Source organism: Zea mays, chromosome 7, assembly GCF_902167145.1.
Source record: "Zea mays cultivar B73 chromosome 7, Zm-B73-REFERENCE-NAM-5.0, whole genome shotgun sequence".
Classification (NCBI taxonomy): Eukaryota; Viridiplantae; Streptophyta; class Magnoliopsida; order Poales; family Poaceae; genus Zea; species Zea mays.
The window spans coordinates 176,456,533-176,475,133 of NC_050102.1; the positions used below are offsets into that span (position 1 = coordinate 176,456,533).

An 18,601-nucleotide genomic window follows, 5' to 3' on the forward strand; every position below is an offset into this window, starting at 1 on the left:
TGTTTTTGTTTTCCCTCCCTTGCTCCCTCTCGAACCTCACGGCAGCAAAACCCGAAGAAACCCTCCGACGCCTTCCTCTCCAGCGATCCGAAGCTTTCTTCGCGACGAAGATGGCTCGCCCTCCTCCCGCCGGTGCCATATCGTCGCGTTGGCGCCCCATCATCCTATCTGGCCTGTGGCGTTCCAGACAGGTGCTTCCCCCTCTCCCTCCGGGCTCCGGGTCTTCTTCTTCGCCGATCTTGCTCTCCTTCTCTCCTCTTGTTCCTTTGGCGTTCATGCTCGTCGCTCTTTTGGCCGCCGTGTTCTTCCTAGGCGCGAGAGGAATTTTCGGGGAGGGTTTGTGGGCGTCGTGTTCTTGCCTCGCGAACTGCGGTTGGCGTCGTCCGGCTGTTCTTGTCCTTGCCCTGCTTGCTCGCGGAATTAAAGAGAAAGAGGGAGGGATTGGCGCGAACGAACTGCTGTCTGTTCGTATTGTTTTGGCCGTCGTGTTCTTGACCAAACTGCTGCTGGCTTTGGCTTCTGGTGTTGTTGTTCTTGCCATTCTGTTTGGCCCCGGCCTCGTGTTGCTGTTGGTTCTTGGTGTTGTTCTTGCCCCTGCTCGGGTGAAAAAGAAAGGAAGGAAGAAGATGATGATGATGATGATGATGATGAATTCGTGGTGAATTGCTGCTGGCTGCATTCTTTCTTTTTCACCCCCTCTAGTTCTTGCCCCGCAAACTGCTGTTGCCGCCGTTGTTTCCCGCCGCGACGCGAATCGCTTGCTCTACTCTCTACTGACGTTTGCTGCATTGCAGAAGAAAGGTCGGGCCTTCAGCTACATGAGGAATCTAATTGCAGTTCTTCATGCCATGGAACCACAAGTGTTGGAGGATCCCCACTTCCTGGAGAGATGCCTGATTCTCGACGGCGTCCCAGCCAGTGTCAGTTCGTTGGACTTGTTTCAGAGTATCGTGGGTGTGCAGACGGCCGTTTTGGTGCGAGACATCCAGACTGGCTTCAGGGTTGCTCTCCTCGTCTTCGATGCCCTTGACAGTACGATCCAGACACCGCGGGAAGGCCTCTTTGCCACCTGCACTCCGGTAAGTCATCTTCCCGGCCGTGATCCTTCTGTCTGTCTGTCAATTCTGAATAATGCTGATAGCAGGCTACTTGGCACGGCAAGGAGGTCTCAGTACGCACGTCCATCCTAGACGGCGTTGCAGAAGGTTCCGCGAGAAGATGCACGGCACTGGTGCTTCGGTCGCTTGTACCGCCACAGTACATCCTTGCTGACCAAGACCGGGACTTCCACCTGAGATGCATTCTCATCGGAGCTCGCAGTGGAAGCACAATCAGCCAAGGAGCCCACGGATTGTGTGACATGGCCTGGAAAGTACTATTTGTTCGGGCCTACGTGGTTGCCGCAATCGTCCGCAGTGACCGAGAAGCTGGCGTCCTCGTGTACGACGACACCGAGAGCACAGAGCTGGTGGCCCGGAGGGCGCCTCCGTTGATGTACAAGTTGGGGCTGAAGCTGTACGATTCGTCCCTGTTTCCGATGCGTGCTGATCCTACAGATCGAGATGCCTGCATGCTCCGGCGGCTGCTGCCACCGTGTGTCGCAGATGGCGAGGAGAGTTACCGGCATCGCGTGTTGCTGTTGGTTGGGATGGATACTCAGAAGCTCGACGCTGCAGAGCTTGCACACTTCCTGCAGTTTGAAGCGGATCTCGTCCACGCCGCCGAGGCAGTGATCATCCACCGGTCAGAGGGACTTGTTGTCGTGGTGCTGGGAAGCTCGGAGGACACGACGCGTCTGCGGCAGACGCCTGAGGAGACATGGATACGGTTCTTTGGACAGAAACCCAGCTGTGCCAATGTCTATGGATTTGGAGGACCAGATATCTCATCTGAGCAGAAGAAGAAGGAGCAGCAGCACCAGCCTGTGATGACGATGGGGGACACTGCAGCATTTCAGCAGGTGCGGGAACTCAGGGAAGGTGACAGTGACACTATCGCGCTCGTCCACTGTCTCATCAGGTTTTGTGCTTTGGCAACCCCTGAATGTGTTCTCAGAAGTGGCTTCCCGGAGAGATGTTTGCTTCTATCAGGTGTTGTCCATGGCACTACATTATTTGATCTCTCGGCTAGGCTTTCTGCCTTTGGTGACCATCATGTGTCACTACACGATCTGGAGCGGAAGGCGTTGGTCGTCTTCGTGTGTTGGGATGGTGCAGCCAGGCTGTTAAGGGAGCCGCAGGATACCTGGAAAGGTTTGGGGTTCCTCGAGTGCACCCGGGTGCCTGGTGCTGCTGAGCACGCTGGGGTCATCGTCCAAGAGGTCATGGACCAGTTGCTGCAGTAACATGCACACTTGAGCTGAACATCTTTTGATAGGTAACGCGTGCTGCGTGTATGTGCGTACTGTAGTGTATGTACACTTCATCTGGTTTTCTGTCCCTAACAACACGACAGCATTCTGTGATTGAGAAACTAAAATAGGTATTAGAATATACAAGGAAAATTGCTTCTTCAATTTTTTTTTCTCGTGTGTGATCATTTTCTATTTCAGCGTCAACATACATTTCGACGATTTTACCGGAAAACCCCAATCTACTAGCGATATGTTAGACAATGATAAGATCAAGAGGAAGAAGACCCCTTCAACCCCAATCTACTAGCGATATCACTACTGTCTGGATACCAAAACTTAAGGAGATGTGTACAAAAAGAAAACATACAAAATATCTATTTATATCATCAACATCAATATCAACATAGTCTTTTAGTCTTAAGCAAGTTGTGGTAGGCTAGAGTTGAAACCCAACAAGATGTCACCAAAAGGGGAAAGTTTCTTATGCTCACAGTTGTATGTATTGTCGAATAATTGTGCATGATTTATTAGTTACTATTTTTTTATCACGGTACAAAGTCTGTTATGCTCCCAACTGTATGTAATGTCATGTATAAATGTTTTTGTAGGAAATAACTATCTTGCATAAGGCACTTTTCTCCTGTTGAATGATCTGTTCTTCTGTCCAATGTTCTAAGTTCAGTGGTACACACACTAAAACAGTTCATTCTGAATCATTACGAATGACGCTCTCAGCTATTAGATCTGTTAAAGGGAAAGGCAAGGCAAGTTAGAATTTATTCATACTACCATGTCACTGTCATAGGACCTTTTCTAGCAAAATTTAAGGTTGTCTACCTTTTCCCTTGTCCAAAGTCTAAACTGTTCTTGGTTATGATGCATCAGTGAATGGAATCTGATGACTATAAGCCATGGGTTACTATTCTGTTAAGACGAAGCAATATGTGGCATACATTATTATATGTTGAATTGCTTGTTTTATTTGGTTCTAATTATAGTGTACTTATTTCCTCATGTCAGGGTGGTGTCCAACGAGTGCATATCATAGACGTTATTGTTGGTGGACCATTGTTTCTAGAACTATTCACCATAGACAGTTTTGGAATGATGATAGCCAGGTATAAAAGAACTAATTTCCCCATGTTAGCTACTAATGAACGTAGCATCCTAGGTGTGTAAGCCCTTATTGGCCTAATTTCTGTGATGTACATAGATGCATCTCGAGCAAGGGTGTATACATGTTTCTCTTAGTTTGCAAGAAGCTTCCACCCTTAAACCTCGCTAAAATTAATGCAACTCATGGAATCCATGGTTGTCATTTGCCTAATTTTCCTATCTAGTTCTGTGTCAAAAATACATGTTTCTATTAACGAAATCGCTGGTGGATATTCTAATATGGACCTCACTGTACAAAACAAGTTAGGAAAAATGAATACCTCATTTTCTGGTTTTGTTGTTTTGATGGCTGAAAATGAGATACTGGTTGGGAAGAGGATGTCCAGTTTGCCATATAACTATTTGAAGGCAAAAGAATTATTTGTTTCAAGTAAGGCTAAGTAAACCTTGTTGTACAATTTACAGGCTCAGCACTGCTCCACAGTGTGGCTGTGATGCTTGTTCTGTATGTTCTTTGAGTTTTTCGATGTTCTAAAATTGGACACTGTAATTTGGTCGTAGGTGAAAACAAGCATATGCAGGACAGTTAACTAAGGCCAAAGGATGCTATACCTATGAGGTTGCTTCCTTTTCTCTAAATGAAGTTTCAAGAAAAGCATTGATGTTGTGCTACGGCAGTCGAGCAGCAAAACAACCGTTGGAAAAACAAGCATGTTTGTGCTCAAACTATATATGATAAAGTGGAAAAGCATAAAAAACAATATGACTAACATTGTGCCATCTCTTATGTCTTTCCGAGCCTCAGTCCTCTCCCAACACAACAAACTTTCAGATTTGTTATGTCATCTCTTATGTCTTTTCGAGCCCAAATCATCAGAAACAATCCCACCAATTGCTTTCTTGGCACCAGGCAGTACCTGAGCAGCCAGTTACCACAAAAAAATCCACTAAATCTCATAGTAATGGGATGGAGTTCAGCTTCAAGAATGAAAAACTTCAGAATAAACCTTACCTAGTCTGAACAGGACGTCTTTGGCATCTTCCAGAGATGATGCATTATCGTGACCATTGGTGAATACAGATTGCTTGGCGGCGGCTGGAGGCGGAACCGGGAGCAGACGTTGGATTCGTAGACGCCGAAGTAGCTCGCCATCGTGGATGCGATGCTAGAGGATGTTGAAGAGCCGGCAAGGCGGACCGCGCGCGCAACGGGGAACGACCACCACCGTGGGACGCTTGCAGCGGCGCAAGTGCGTTGACGGCAAGGCTTAGGGGCCTCATGGTAGCGATCCGCTAGAAGCTTCTCTGAGTTCTCTCCCGCATCGTCGTCGTCCCCACCGCCGCTGTTGCCGGCGCTCGCCATTGTTGAGAACTACGTCACCACGGATCACCAGATCCGCTCCCTTCCCTCTCATCAGCAGTAGAGACGCGAGAAGCTGTAGAGAACCCGTCTCCCTTCCCATTAGCACGACAGAGGAAACACAATAAACACGATGTAGGGTTGGGCCTATGGCCTCTTTCTCTTCTCTTTATTATGAAGAGGTGTACAGGTTCCTTATATAGAGATGTAAGACCCCTCAGGGGCAAAGCAGGTATTTGCCCACATAACCCTAACTAGGGTTACTTAACACTCCCCCTTGGGCGAATACCGCGACCAACACATGCCTCGTTAAAACTCCGAAAAACCCAGTGGGAAAAATGTGGAGAAAGAGTGCATGGTGATACAAATTGCATTTGCATTTTGTTGTCTCGTTAAAAACCTCATGTGAGAAACTTCAAGAAAACTCACCAAGGAAAAAAAGAGTACAACAACTGTCATTAGACAGATTTCGATCCTCTCGGATCTAGATTCTATCGAATCTTCTACAAGGGCTAACTTTAGAAATATGCTCCCCTGCAAAATCGTATCAATAAGGCAAAACATCTTCTTCTAGAAGTATATGCATATAAATATTTAGCAATCAGATTGCATATCCTTGTAAGGACTATTTCAGTAACTTTACCTCTACTCACTTCTAGGATATACGAGGTAAGTGCACGTATCAATATAAATAAGCCACTTTGACTGATGGTGTTCGATCGACAGGATCTATATATTTGATAGAAAATTCCATAAAGGTTCACATATTGATCATCAAGCTCACGCCTTCAGGGCATAGAATATGACATTTATTGTCTCACGATTGTGATCAATATAAGCATTTGCTCCCCCTGACGATGACATCTGTCATAGTCGTTATCCCTCATAACTCAAGCAAATTCTTCAAGATATATGTCTCATTGTTCATCTGGAATAACGAGAATGAATGAGGTTGGGGTGCTATCATTTTCTATCTTACACCACAATTTATACATAGTTGTGCAAAGCAAATAACATGTCCTTCAATAGGACTTAGGGGATAATATAGTTGCAATAGTACATATTCTAAATATGACACATCGCTCCAGGCGTTCATCCTTTGCAACATCTATGATGGTGTAACAAAAGTCCATCAAAGATCGTAATCCATCAGGGATTTATCATCGATCAGATATATCGTTATAGTCTGTCATTCTAGCACAATAGGGATATTTTGCCAGTAACACCTAAACCTTATAGGTTTCTGCCATCGTGGCTTTAGAGTATACCGTAATTCCACATCTAGTGGAAAATACCATGAGTAAAGATCATGGAATGCACATGTGCTTATTCGGTGAACTTCAAGTCCTTTGGTATCTCATCTTATTCTTTTTTTGGGTCTGTATGGGTCTTGTCGGCGTTTTGAGACCGGGGGGTCCCTGGATCGACGAGTAAACTATCGTCGCGTGCCCCAGCCCAGATGGGTCGGCGCGAGACGGAGCGTGAAGGGGGGACGAGACGGGCGTGAGAGGTGGAAATCCCGCGGCCTTCGTGTTTGTCCCGCGCCTAGGTCGGGTGCGCTTGCAGTAGGGGGTTACAAGCGTCCACGCGGGAGGGAGCGAGCGGCCTCACGCGAGCGCCTGTCCCGTCCTCTTCCCCGCGCGGCCAACCCTCTGTAAGAGGGCCCTGGTCCTTCCTTTTATAGGCGTAAGGAGAGGATCCAGGTGTACAATGGGGGGTGTAGCAGAGTGCTAACGTGTCTAGCGGAGGAGAGCTAGCGCCCTAAGTACATGCCATCGTGGCAGCCGGAGAGGTTTTGGCACCCGGTTCGTGTGGTGTCGTGGCCGTCGGAGGAGCGCTGGAGCCTGGCGGAAGGACAACTGTCGGAGCTGTCGAGTCCTTGCTGACGTCCTCTTGCTTCTGTAAGGGGGCTGAGAGCCGCCGTCGTCATAGAGCGTGCGGGGCGCCATCATTGCTTGTCTAGCGGAGCGAGCCAGATGGGACGCCGGTCTTGTTTCCCGTAGCCTGAGTCAGCTTGGGGTAGGGTAATGATGGCGCCTCCTGTTGACGTGGTCGGTCCGTGCCCTAGGTTGGGCGATGTGGAGGCTCCTCCGAGGTCGAGGTCGAGTCTGTCTTCCGAGGCCGAGGTCGAGTCCGAGCCCCTGGGTCGGGCGAGGCGGAGACCGTCGGCTGAGGCTAGGGCTGAGTCCGAGCCCTGGGGTTGGGCGAAACGGAGTTCGTCGTCTTCCGGGGCTGAGCCCGAGTCCGAGCCCTGGGTCGGGCGGAGCGGAGTTCGCCGTCTTCCGGGGCTGAGCCCGAGTCCGATCCCTGGGTCGGGCGGAGCGGAGTTCGCCGTCTTCCGGGGCTGAGCCCGAGTTCGAGCCCTGGGTCGGGCGGAGCGGAGTTCGCCGTCTTCCGGGGCTGAGCCCGAGTCCGAGCCCTGGGTCGGGCGGAGCGGAGTTCGCCGTCTTCCGGGGCTGAGCCCGAGTCTGAGCCCTGGGTCGGGCGAAGCGGAGTTTCCTATGGTGCCTGAGGCCGGGCCTGGCTGCCTGTCAGCCTCACTCTGTCGAGTGGCACAGCAGTCGGAGCGGCGCAGGCGGCGCTGTCCTTCTGTCAGGCCGGTCAGTGGAGCGGCGAAGTGACTGCGGTCACTTCGGCTCTGTCGACTGAAGGGCGCACGTCAGGATAAAGGTGTCAGACCACCTTTGCATTAAATGCCCCTGCGATTTGGTCGGTTGGCGTGACGATTTGGCCAGGGTTGCTTCTTGGCGAAGACTGGGCCTCGGGCGAGCCGGAAGTATGTTCGTCGCTGGAGGGGGGCCTCGGGCGAGACGTAGATCCTCCGGGGTCGGCTGCCCTTGCCCGAGGCTGGGCTTGGGCGAGGCGTGATCGAGTCCCTCGAATGGACAGATCCCTGACTTAGTCGCACCCATCAGGCCTTTACAGCTTTGTGCTGATGGGGGTTACCAGCTGAGAATTAGGAGTCTTGAGGGTACCCCTAATTATGGTCCTCGACAGGTCTTTATCCCTTTATAGGGATTATCAAACTTTGGTGTTTAACACAGACTTTATTTCTTCTGGAAAGGTTCCATCAAGGAACTATAATCTCAACCTTTGGATCCATCTGAGAGCACCTAGAGGGGGGGGTGAATAGGTGATCCTGTAAAATTCAAACTTACAGCCACAAAAACTTGTTAAGTGTTAGCACAGTTAATGCCAAGTGGCTAGAGCGAAGATCTTGCACAATATGATAATCACAAGAGGTTCAACACAGAGAAGACACAGTGATTTATCCCGTGGTTCGGCCAAGTACAAAACTTGCCTACTCCACGTTGTGGCGTCCCAACGGACGAGAGTTGCACTCAACTCCTCTCAAGTGATCCAATGATCAACTTGAATACCACAGTGTTATGCTTTTCTTCTCAATATCCCGTTTGCGAGGAATCTCCACAACTTGGAGCCTCTCGCCCTTACACTTGAGATTCACAAAGAAATACGGAGTAAGGAGGGAACTAGCAATGCACACAAGACTCAAAATCAGAGCAACAACACGCACACAAGTCGCAACAAGAGCTCGCAACACAACTCAATGAGTTCACAACTCAACAAGAGCTCTAGATGCTATCACAATGAACCAAATGCGTGGAATCAATGTCTTGGTGCTCAGGAATGTTGTAGGAATGCTTGATGTACTCCTCCATGCGCCTAGGGGTCCCTTTTATAGCCCCAAGGCAGCTAGGAGCCGTTGAGAACAAATCTGGAAGGCCATCCTTGCCTTCTGTCGTCGGGCGCACCGGACAGTCCGGTGCACACCGGACACTGTCCGGTGCCCGATTTCTTTCCATAAACAGCGCTGCCGACCGTTGCAGATCTGGGAGCCGTTGGCGCACCGGACAGTCCGGTGCACACCGGACAGTCCGGTGCCCCCTTCCGACCGTTGGCTCGGCCACGTGTCTCGCGCAGATCGCGCGGCCGACCGTTGGCCCTGGCCGACCGTTGGCTCACCGGACAGTCCGGTGCACACCGGACAGTCCGGTGAATTATAGCCGTACGCCGTCGGCAAATTCCCGAGAGCGGCGTCTTCGCCCGAGGCAGCCTGGCGCACCGGACACTGTCCGGTGCACCACCGGACAGTCCGGTGCCTCAGACCGAAGCAGCCTTTTGGCTGTACACAGCCAACTCTTCTTCTTTCTTCTTCTCTCTGTTTCTATCACTTAGACAAGTATATTAGTACACAAAACCAATGTACTAAGGCTTAGAAACATACCTTAACTTGTGATTTGCACTTTGTTCATCCATGGGCATAGATTCATATTTAAGCACTTGTGTTTGCATTCAATCACCAAAATACTTAGAAATGGCCCAAAGGCACATTTCCCTTTCAATCTCCCCCTTTTTGGTGATTTATGCCAACACAACATAAAGCAACTAGAACAAGTGCAAAAACACTTCAAATAGAATAAATTTGAGTTCTATTTAATTTTGGCATATATGGATCATCCCTTTGCCACCACTTGGTTTGTTTTTGCAAATCAAACTCAAATCTCTATCTCTAAATCAAACACACATGTTGAAGCATAAAGAGAGTCATTCCAAAAGATATTGATCAAAGATTTCAAAAACTCCCCCTTTTTCCCATAATCACTACTTCTCCCCACAAGAAGCCAACTTTTGACAAAAGAGACAATAAGAGAGTTTTGACAAAACAAAAAGCTCTATTTCACTATTTTCAAAATTTCTCAAGTGGTAGCTGATCCATTTATTGCTTTGGCCTTTATTTTCTCCCCCTTTGGCATCAAGCACCAAAACGGGATCAATCTTGGCCCTTTAACCCCATTGCCTCACCAAAATCTTCAATTAAGAGCAAATGGCAATAAGAGTTCATGAGATGGACTTGGAATAAGTTACCCTCTTATCGGAGTGCAGTGGAAGTCTTTCATGGTCCAAGTCCACCTTTCCCTTTCAATTCGCCTTCGAGACTAAATCAAGCAAACTCAACCACATAGTTAGTCTCAAAGGGTCAAGTTGTAACACATCTCCCCCTAAACATGTGCATCACCTTGCAACGGACTTGTGAGGTCCAGGGAGTGTTTGTACAACTTGAGCACCACAATAAGCAACAAAATGCAGAATGAACATGATCAAAGGCATAAACACATGTATGCTACAATTCAATCCAAGTTCCGCGAGTCTAAGACATTTAGCTCACTACGCAGCCTGCAAAAGGTCTTCTCATCTAGAGGCTTGGTAAAGATATCGGCTAGCTGGTTCTCGGTGCTAACATGAAACACTTCGATATCTCCCTTTTGCTGGTGGTCTCTCAAAAAGTGATGCCGGATGTCTATGTGCTTTGTGCGGCTGTGCTCAACAGGATTTTCCGCCATGCGGATAGCACTCTCATTATCACATAGGAGTGGGACTTTGCTCAGATTGTAGCCAAAGTCCCGGAGGGTTTGCCTCATCCAAAGTAGTTGCGCGCAACACTGTCCTGCGGCAACGTACTCGGCCTCAGCGGTGGATAGGGCAACGGAGGTTTGTTTCTTAGAGTTCCATGACACCAGGGACCTTCCTAAGAATTGGCACGTCTCCGATGTGCTCTTTCTATCGACCTTACATCCAGCATAATCGGAGTCTGAATATCCAATCAAGTCAAAGGTAGACCCCTTTGGATACCAGAGCCCGAAGCAAGGCGTAGCAACTAAATATCTAAGAATTCGCTTCACCGCCACTAAGTGACATTCCTTAGGATCGGATTGAAATCTAGCACACATGCATACGCTAAGCATAATGTCCGATCTACTAGCACATAAATAAAGTAATGACCCTATCATTGACCGGTATGCTTTTTGATCAACGGACTTACCTCCTTTGTTGAGGTCGGTGTGCCCGTCGGTTCCCATCGGAGTCTTTGCGGGCTTGGCGTCCTTCATCCCAAATCGCTTTAGCAGATCTTGCGTGTACTTCGTTTGGGAGATGAAGGTGCCGTCCTTGAGTTGCTTCACTTGGAACCCAAGGAAGTAGTTCAACTCGCCCATCATCGACATCTCGAATTTCTGCGTCATCACCCTGCTAAACTCTTCACAAGACTTTTTATTAGTAGAACCAAATATTATGTCATCGACATAAATTTGGCATACAAACAAATCACCATCACATGTCTTAGTGAAAAGAGTTGGATCGGCTTTCCCAACCTTGAAAGCATTAGCAATTAAGAAATCTCTAAGGCATTCATACCATGCTCTTGGGGCTTGCTTAAGTCCATAGAGCGCCTTAGAGAGCTTACACACGTGGTCGGGGTACCGTTCATCCTCGAAGCCAGGGGGTTGCTCCACGTACACCTCCTCCTTGATTGGCCCATTTAGGAAAGCGCTCTTCACATCCATTTGGAACAACCTGAAAGAATGGTGAGCGGCATATGCTAGCAAGATACGAATTGATTCTAGCCTAGCCACAGGAGCAAAAGTCTCCTCGAAATCCAAACCTGCGACTTGGGCATAACCTTTTGCCACAAGTCGAGCCTTGTTTCTCGTCACCACCCCGTGCTCGTCCTGTTTGTTGCGGAACACCCACTTGGTTCCCACAACATTTTGCTTCGGACGAGGCACCAGTGTCCAAACTTCATTCCTCTTGAAGTTGTTGAGCTCCTCCTGCATGGCCAACACCCAGTCCGGATCTAGCAAGGCCTCCTCTACCCTGAAAGGCTCAATAGAAGAGACAAAGGAGTAATGCTCACAAAAATTAACTAATCGAGACCGAGTAGTTACTCCCTTGCTAATGTCACCCAGAATTTGGTCGACGGGATGATCCCTTTGAATCATCGCTCGAACTTGGGTTGGAGGTGCCGGTTCCGCTTCTTCCTCCATCATATGATCATCTTGTGCTCCCCCTTGATCACACGTCTCCTGTTGATGAACCTGTTCATCGTCTTGAGTTGGGGGATGCGCCATAGTTGAGGAAGAAGGTTGATCTCGTTCATCTTGTTCCTGTGGCCGCACTTCTCCAATTGCCATGGTTCGTATAGCGGCCGTTGGAACATCTTCTTCATCTACATCATCACAATCAAAAACTTGCTCTCTTGGAGAGCCATTAGTCTCATCAAATACAACGTCGCTAGAGACTTCAACCAAACCCGATGATTTGTTGAAGACTCTATACGCCTTTGTATTTGAGTCATAACCTAACAAAAACCCTTCTACAGCTTTGGGAGCAAATTTAGAATTTCTACCCTTCTTCACTAGAATGTAGCACTTGCTCCCAAATACACGAAAGTAAGATACATTGGGTTTGTTACCGGTTAGTAGCTCATACGACGTCTTCTTGAGGAGGCGATGAAGGTAGATCCTGTTGATGGCGTGGCAAGCCGTGTTCACGGCTTCCGTCCAAAAGCACTCGGGGGTCTTGAACTCTCCTAGCATCGTCCTCGCCATGTCGATGAGCGTCCTGTTCTTCCTCTCTACTACACCATTTTGCTGTGGTGTGTAGGGAGCGGAGAATTCGTGCTTGATCCCTTCCTCTTCAAGGAACTCCTCCACTTGAAGGTTCTTGAACTCGGACCCGTTGTCGCTCCTTATCTTCTTCACCTTGAGCTCAAACTCATTTTGAGCTCTTCTGAGGAAGCGCTTGAGGGTCCCTTGGGTTTCAGACTTATCCTGCAAAAAGAACACCCAAGTGAAGCGGGAAAAGTCATCAACAATAACTAGACCATACTTACTTCTTCCTATGCTCAGATAGGCAACGGGTCCGAAGAGGTCCATATGCAGCAGCTCCAGAGGTCTTGAGGTGGTCATCACATTCTTGCTGTGATGTGCTCCTCCTACTTGTTTACCTGCTTGACAAGCTGCACAAGGTCTATCTTTTTCGAATTGCACGTTAGTCAAACCTATCACGTGTTCTCCCTTTAGAAGCTTGTGAAGGTTCTTCATCCCCACATGTGCTAAGCGGCGATGCCACAGCCAGCCCATGCTAGTCTTAGCTATTAAGCATGCGTCTAGACCGGCTTCTTCTTTTGCAAAATCAACTAAATAAAGTTTGCCGTCTAATACACCCTTAAAAGCTAGTGAACCATCACTTCTTCTAAAGACAGACACATCTACATTTGTAAATAGACAGTTATATCCCATATTGCATAATTGACTAACAGATAGTAAATTATATCCCAGAGACTCAACTAAAAACACATTAGAAATTGAGTGCTCATTTGAGATTGCAATTTTACCTAACCCTTTTACCTTGCCTTGATTCCCATCACCGAATATAATTGAATCTTGGGAATCCTTATTCTTGACGTAGGAGGTGAACATCTTCTTCTCCCCCGTCATATGGTTTGTGCATCCGCTGTCGATAATCCAGCTTGAACCCCCGGATGCATAAACCTGCAAGGCATATTTAGGCTTGGGACTTAGGTACCCAACTCATGTTGGGTCCTACAAGGTTAGTGCAAATATCCTTAGGGACCCAAATGCAAGTTTTGTCTCCCTTGCATTTTGCCCCTAATTTCCTAGCAACAATTTTCTTATCCTTTCTACAAATAGCAAAGGAAGCATTTAACGCACAATAAATTGTAGAAGGTTCATTCACTACTTTCCTAGGAGCATGAGTAATATTCTTTCTAGGCATAGCATTTTTCCTAGACATATTTCTACCATGCATAAAGGAAGAACTAGAAGCAAACATGGCATGAGAGTTAAAATCATCATATGCATTATAACTCCTATAAGCATTTCTAGTTTGTCTCCTATCATGATATATAAAAGCATGATTCCTTTTAGTGCTACTTGCCATAGGGGCCTTCCCTTTCTCCTTGGCGGAGATGGAAGCCTTATGGCTGGTTAAGTTCTTGGCTTCCCTCTTGAAGCCAAGCCCATCCTTAATTGAGGGGTGTCTACCCACTGTGTAGGCATCCCTAGCAAATTTTAGTTTCTCAAAATCACTTTTGCTAGTCTTAAGTTGGGCATTAAGACTAGCCAATTCATCATTCAATTTTGAAATGGAAACTAAGTGTTCACTACAAGCATTAATATCAACACCCTTACACCTAGTGCAAATTTCAACATGTTCAACACAAGAGTTGGATTTATGTGCTTCTACTAGTTTAGCATTTAAGTCATCATTAACGCTCTTTAATTTAGAAATTGAATCATGGCATGTAGACAACTCACAAGCAAGCATTTCATTCCTCTTAATTTCTAATGCAAGGGATTTTTGAGCCTCTACAAACTTATCATGTTCTTCGTACAAGAGATCCTCTTGCTTTTCTAGTAGCCTATTCTTATCATTTAAAGCATCAATCAATTCATTAATTTTGTCAATCTTAGATCTATCTAAGCCTTTAAATAAGCATGAATAGTCTATTTCATCATCACTAGACTCATCCTCACTAGAAGAAGCATAAGTAGAGTTTCGAGTACTTACTTTCTTCTCCTTAGCCATGAGGCACGTGTGATGCTCGTTGGGGAAGAGGGATGACTTGTTGAAGGCGGTGGCGGCGAGTCCTTCGTTGTCGGAGTCGGACGAGGAGCAATCCGAATCCCACTCCTTTCCAATATGTGCCTCGCCCTTTGCCTTCTTGTAATTCTTCTTCTTTTCCCATTTTCCACTCTTCTTTTCCTGGTCACTATCATTATCGGGACAATTAGCGATAAAGTGACCAATCTTACCACACTTGAAGCATGAGCGCTTCCCTTTCGTCTTGGTCTTGTTGGGATGCTCCTTGCGACCCCTTAACGCCGTCTTGAAGCGCTTGATGATGAGAGCCATTTCTTCATCATTAAGCCCGGCCGCCTCAATTTGCGCCACCTTGCTTGGTAGTGCCTCCTTGCTTCTCGATGCCTTGAGAGCAATGGGTTGAGGCTCGTGGATTGGACCGTTCAACGCGTCATCGACGTATCTCGCCTCCTTGATCATCATCCGCCCGCTTACGAATTTTCCGAGTACCTCCTCGGGCGTCATCGTCGTGTACCTAGGATTCTCACGAATATTGTTCACGAGATGAGGATCAAGAACGGTAAATGACCTTAGCATTAGGCGGACGACGTCGTGGTCCGTCCATCGCGTGCTTCCATAGCTCCTTATCTTGTTGACAAGGGTCTTGAGCCGGTTGTATGTTTGGGTTGGCTCCTCCCCCCTTATCATAGCGAATCTCCCAAGTTCGCCCTCCACCAACTCCATCTTGGTGAGCATGGTGACGTCGTTGCCCTCGTGAGAGATCTTGAGGGTGTCCCAAATCTGCTTGGCATTGTCCAAGCCGCTCACCTTATTGTACTCTTCCCTGCACAAAGATGCTAAGAGAACAGTTGTAGCTTGTGCATTTCTATGGATTTGTTCATTTATAAGTATAGGGCTATCCGAGCTATCAAATTTCATCCCATTCTCCACAATCTCCCATATGCTTGGATGGAGAGAGAACAAGTGACTACGCATTTTGTGACTCCAAAATCCGTAGTCCTCCCCATCGAAGTGTGGGGGTTTGCCAAGAGGAATGGAAAGCAAATGCGAATTCGAACTTTGTGGAATACGAGAATAATCAAATAAAAAGTTCGAATTGACCGTCTTCATGTAGTCGTTGTCGTCGTCCTTTTGGGAAGAAGTAGACTCATCGCTGTCGTCATAGTAGATGATCTCCTTGATGCGCCTTGTCTTCTTCTTCTTCCCTTCCTTCCGTCTATGGCCCGAGCCAGAGTCGGTAGGCTTGTCATCTTTGGGCTCGTTGACGAAGGACTCCTTCTCCTTATCGTTGATCACGATTCCCTTCCCCTTAGGATCCATCTCTTCGGGCGGTTAGTCCCTTTCTTGAAGAGAACGGCTCCGATACCAATTGAGAGCACCTAGAGGGGGGGTGAATAGGTGATCCTGTAAAATTCAAACTTACAGCCACAAAAACTTGTTAAGTGTTAGCACAGTTAATGCCAAGTGGCTAGAGCGAAGATCTTGCACAATATGATAATCACAAGAGGTTCAACACAGAGAAGACACAGTGATTTATCCCGTGGTTCGGCCAAGTACAAAACTTGCCTACTCCACGTTGTGGCGTCCCAACGGACGAGAGTTGCACTCAACTCCTCTCAAGTGATCTAATGATCAACTTGAATACCACAGTGTTATGCTTTTCTTCTCAATATCCCGTTTGCGAGGAATCTCCACAACTTGGAGCCTCTCGCCCTTACACTTGAGATTCACAAAGAAATACGGAGTAAGGAGGGAACTAGCAATGCACACAAGACTCAAAATCAGAGCAACAACACGCACACAAGTCGCAACAAGAGCTCGCAACACAACTCAATGAGTTCACAACTCAACAAGAGCTCTAGATGCTATCACAATGAACCAAATGCGTGGAATCAATGTCTTGGTGCTCAGGAATGTTGTAGGAATGCTTGATGTACTCCTCCATGCGCCTAGGGGTCCCTTTTATAGCCCCAAGGCAGCTAGGAGCCGTTGAGAACAAATCTGGAAGGCCATCCTTGCCTTCTGTCGTCGGGCGCACCGGACAGTCCGGTGCACACCGGACACTGTCCGGTGCCCGATTTCTTTCCATAAACAGCGCTGCCGACCGTTGCAGATCTGGGAGCCGTTGGCGCACCGGACAGTCCGGTGCACACCGGACAGTCCGGTGCCCCCTTCCGACCGTTGGCTCGGCCACGTGTCTCGCGCAGATCGCGCGGCCGACCGTTGGCCCTGGCCGACCGTTGGCTCACCGGACAGTCCGGTGCACACCGGACAGTCCGGTGAATTATAGCCGTACGCCGTCGGCAAATTCCCGAGAGCGGCGTCTTCGCCCGAGGCAGCCTGGCGCACCGGACACTGTCCGGTGCACCACCGGACAGTCCGGTGCCTCAGACCGAAGCAGCCTTTTGGCTGTACACAGCCAACTCTTCTTCTTTCTTCTTCTCTCTGTTTCTATCACTTAGACAAGTATATTAGTACACAAAACCAATGTACTAAGGCTTAGAAACATACCTTAACTTGTGATTTGCACTTTGTTCATCCATGGGCATAGATTCATATTTAAGCACTTGTGTTTGCATTCAATCACCAAAATACTTAGAAATGGCCCAAAGGCACATTTCCCTTTCATCAAGCAACGTGCGCAACAGGCGCAATTGTGGCTCGGTGATAACGATAGACGAACAGTGCCTACAGGGCATGCGAAAAGTACGTGACTCGGCGATGGCGGTTCGACTCAACGGGAGCGGTCTGATTAAACGAGAGTGCGACATAGCAATCACATGACGCAGCCAAGTTCGTATGACACAAATATTGCGTCATGTTGCCAGGGCGCAGCCAATAGCCAATGTCTTAACTCAGCCAATTAATAATGTAACATGATCGGCACATCTGTGTACCCACTATACAATTTAATCGCTGGACGTGAGTCCAAAATCTCAACATCATATAAATATTTAGAGCGATTTAAGTATGCACAATATAGACTTTATATGTATTTTAATAATTTTCTGCAAAATATATACTACTGGAATATTAGCCGAAAAATAAACACCAGAATTAGTAAGAAGGGAGCATGCATACAAATTTATATAAATTCAGCAGGAATTTATTTATCATATAATTCTAGCATAAATTGTAGGAAAAACTAATTGAAAAAGGTTAAGAATGCACCCAAAATAGAGAAAAAAATAGTCTAATAGAACATTGTGGGCTGGCATAGCGTGACTGCAGGCCACGATGCGCGGAGGTCCGTCATGCGTGGAGGTTTGTTTCCTAAAGAATGAGCTTGATAATCTCCACTCAATCTTCTATAATCCCATCTAATAGCTGAAACAGTTGTGCGTGCATGGGACCATGCATGGAAGGGGTCCATGGCGCCATGCATGGGAAGACGACGGGTCCATGGCGCCATGCATGGGAAGACGGCGAGCACATGTAAGTTTTTTTTTCTTTTTTTTTTCTTTTTTTAGGCGACGCTGCCTGGTCAAGCCGCCATATGAGACTTCCGATCCCATTTTCACGCCACGAACGCGCGAAAGGCAGGTGGTTCTGTGTCCGGGCGGCGCGCAGCAAACACGTTGAACCCGTCACCGGGATGGTACACGCGACGTGACCAGCAGAGTCACCGGCGGTGTGCTGCACCGCGCACACGTTGTGGACACGCCTTCCTTCGTGTCGGGGCGAGCGTGGGCTGAGCCGTGACCGACACGAGCATTCGCGACTAGGGCAGCAGGCCCTCGACGACGGCGACATGAGCCGCTATTGAACATACCGGTCGATTGGGTAGAGGGGAATTGAAGCCTCTCGCGTAGGAGAGTTCGGCTAGGCCAGAGACCTGCCGGATGGACGGAGAGTTGATGCAGATCTGATCCAGCAGCAACATCGAGGTAGAGCGTGCTGATAACGTGTTGAGAACTACGTCACCACGGATCACCAGATCCGCTCCCTTCCCTCCCATCAGCAGTAGAGGCGCGAGAAGCTGTAGAGAACTCGTCTCTCTTCCCATTAGCACGACAGAGGAAACACAATAAACACGATGTAGGGTTGGGCTTATGGCCTCTTTCTCTTCTCTGTATTATGAGGAGGTGTACATGTTCCTTATATAGAGATGTAAGACCCCTCAGAGACAAAACAGATATTTGCCCACATAACCCTAACTAGGGTTACTTAACAGCTATGTGGGCGGGATCCGCAAGCACCTCCGTCCCATCAGATGGAAACTGCACTGCACGTCGTCATGTTTTGGTTGCCACGCGTCAAAAAGCAGCGCACATCAAAAACCAAACTGGCCTCTTTGGTATTTGAAACCGACAAAGCCTACTATATAGGTGGGATTAGAACGCTTTAAA

The 18,601-nt window shown here is 47.9% G+C and overlaps 1 protein-coding gene across 1 annotated transcript; it reads left to right on the forward strand.

Annotated features, from left to right (window-relative positions):
* LOC103634403 (uncharacterized) lies at positions 1–2,519 on the forward strand. The gene is made up of 3 exons (XM_020541298.1): positions 1–191; positions 795–1,079; positions 1,145–2,519. Exons 1-3 carry the CDS (start codon positions 111–113, stop codon positions 2,342–2,344), a joined length of 1,566 nt encoding a protein of 521 aa, XP_020396887.1. The 5' UTR covers positions 1–110; the 3' UTR covers positions 2,345–2,519.
* The last annotated feature ends 16,082 nt before the right edge of the window (positions 2,520–18,601 follow it).

Excerpts from the sequence above, each read along its gene's own strand:
- LOC103634403 (XM_020541298.1), top strand. The coding sequence starts at position 111 with ATGGCTCGCCCTCCTCCCGCCGGTGCCATATCGTCGCGTTGGCGCCCC. Across the intron at positions 192-794 it reads GCCTGTGGCGTTCCAGACAG|AAGAAAGGTCGGGCCTTCAG; the intron begins GTGCTTCCCCCT and ends GCTGCATTGCAG. Across the intron at positions 1,080-1,144 it reads TCTTTGCCACCTGCACTCCG|GCTACTTGGCACGGCAAGGA; the intron begins GTAAGTCATCTT and ends TGCTGATAGCAG.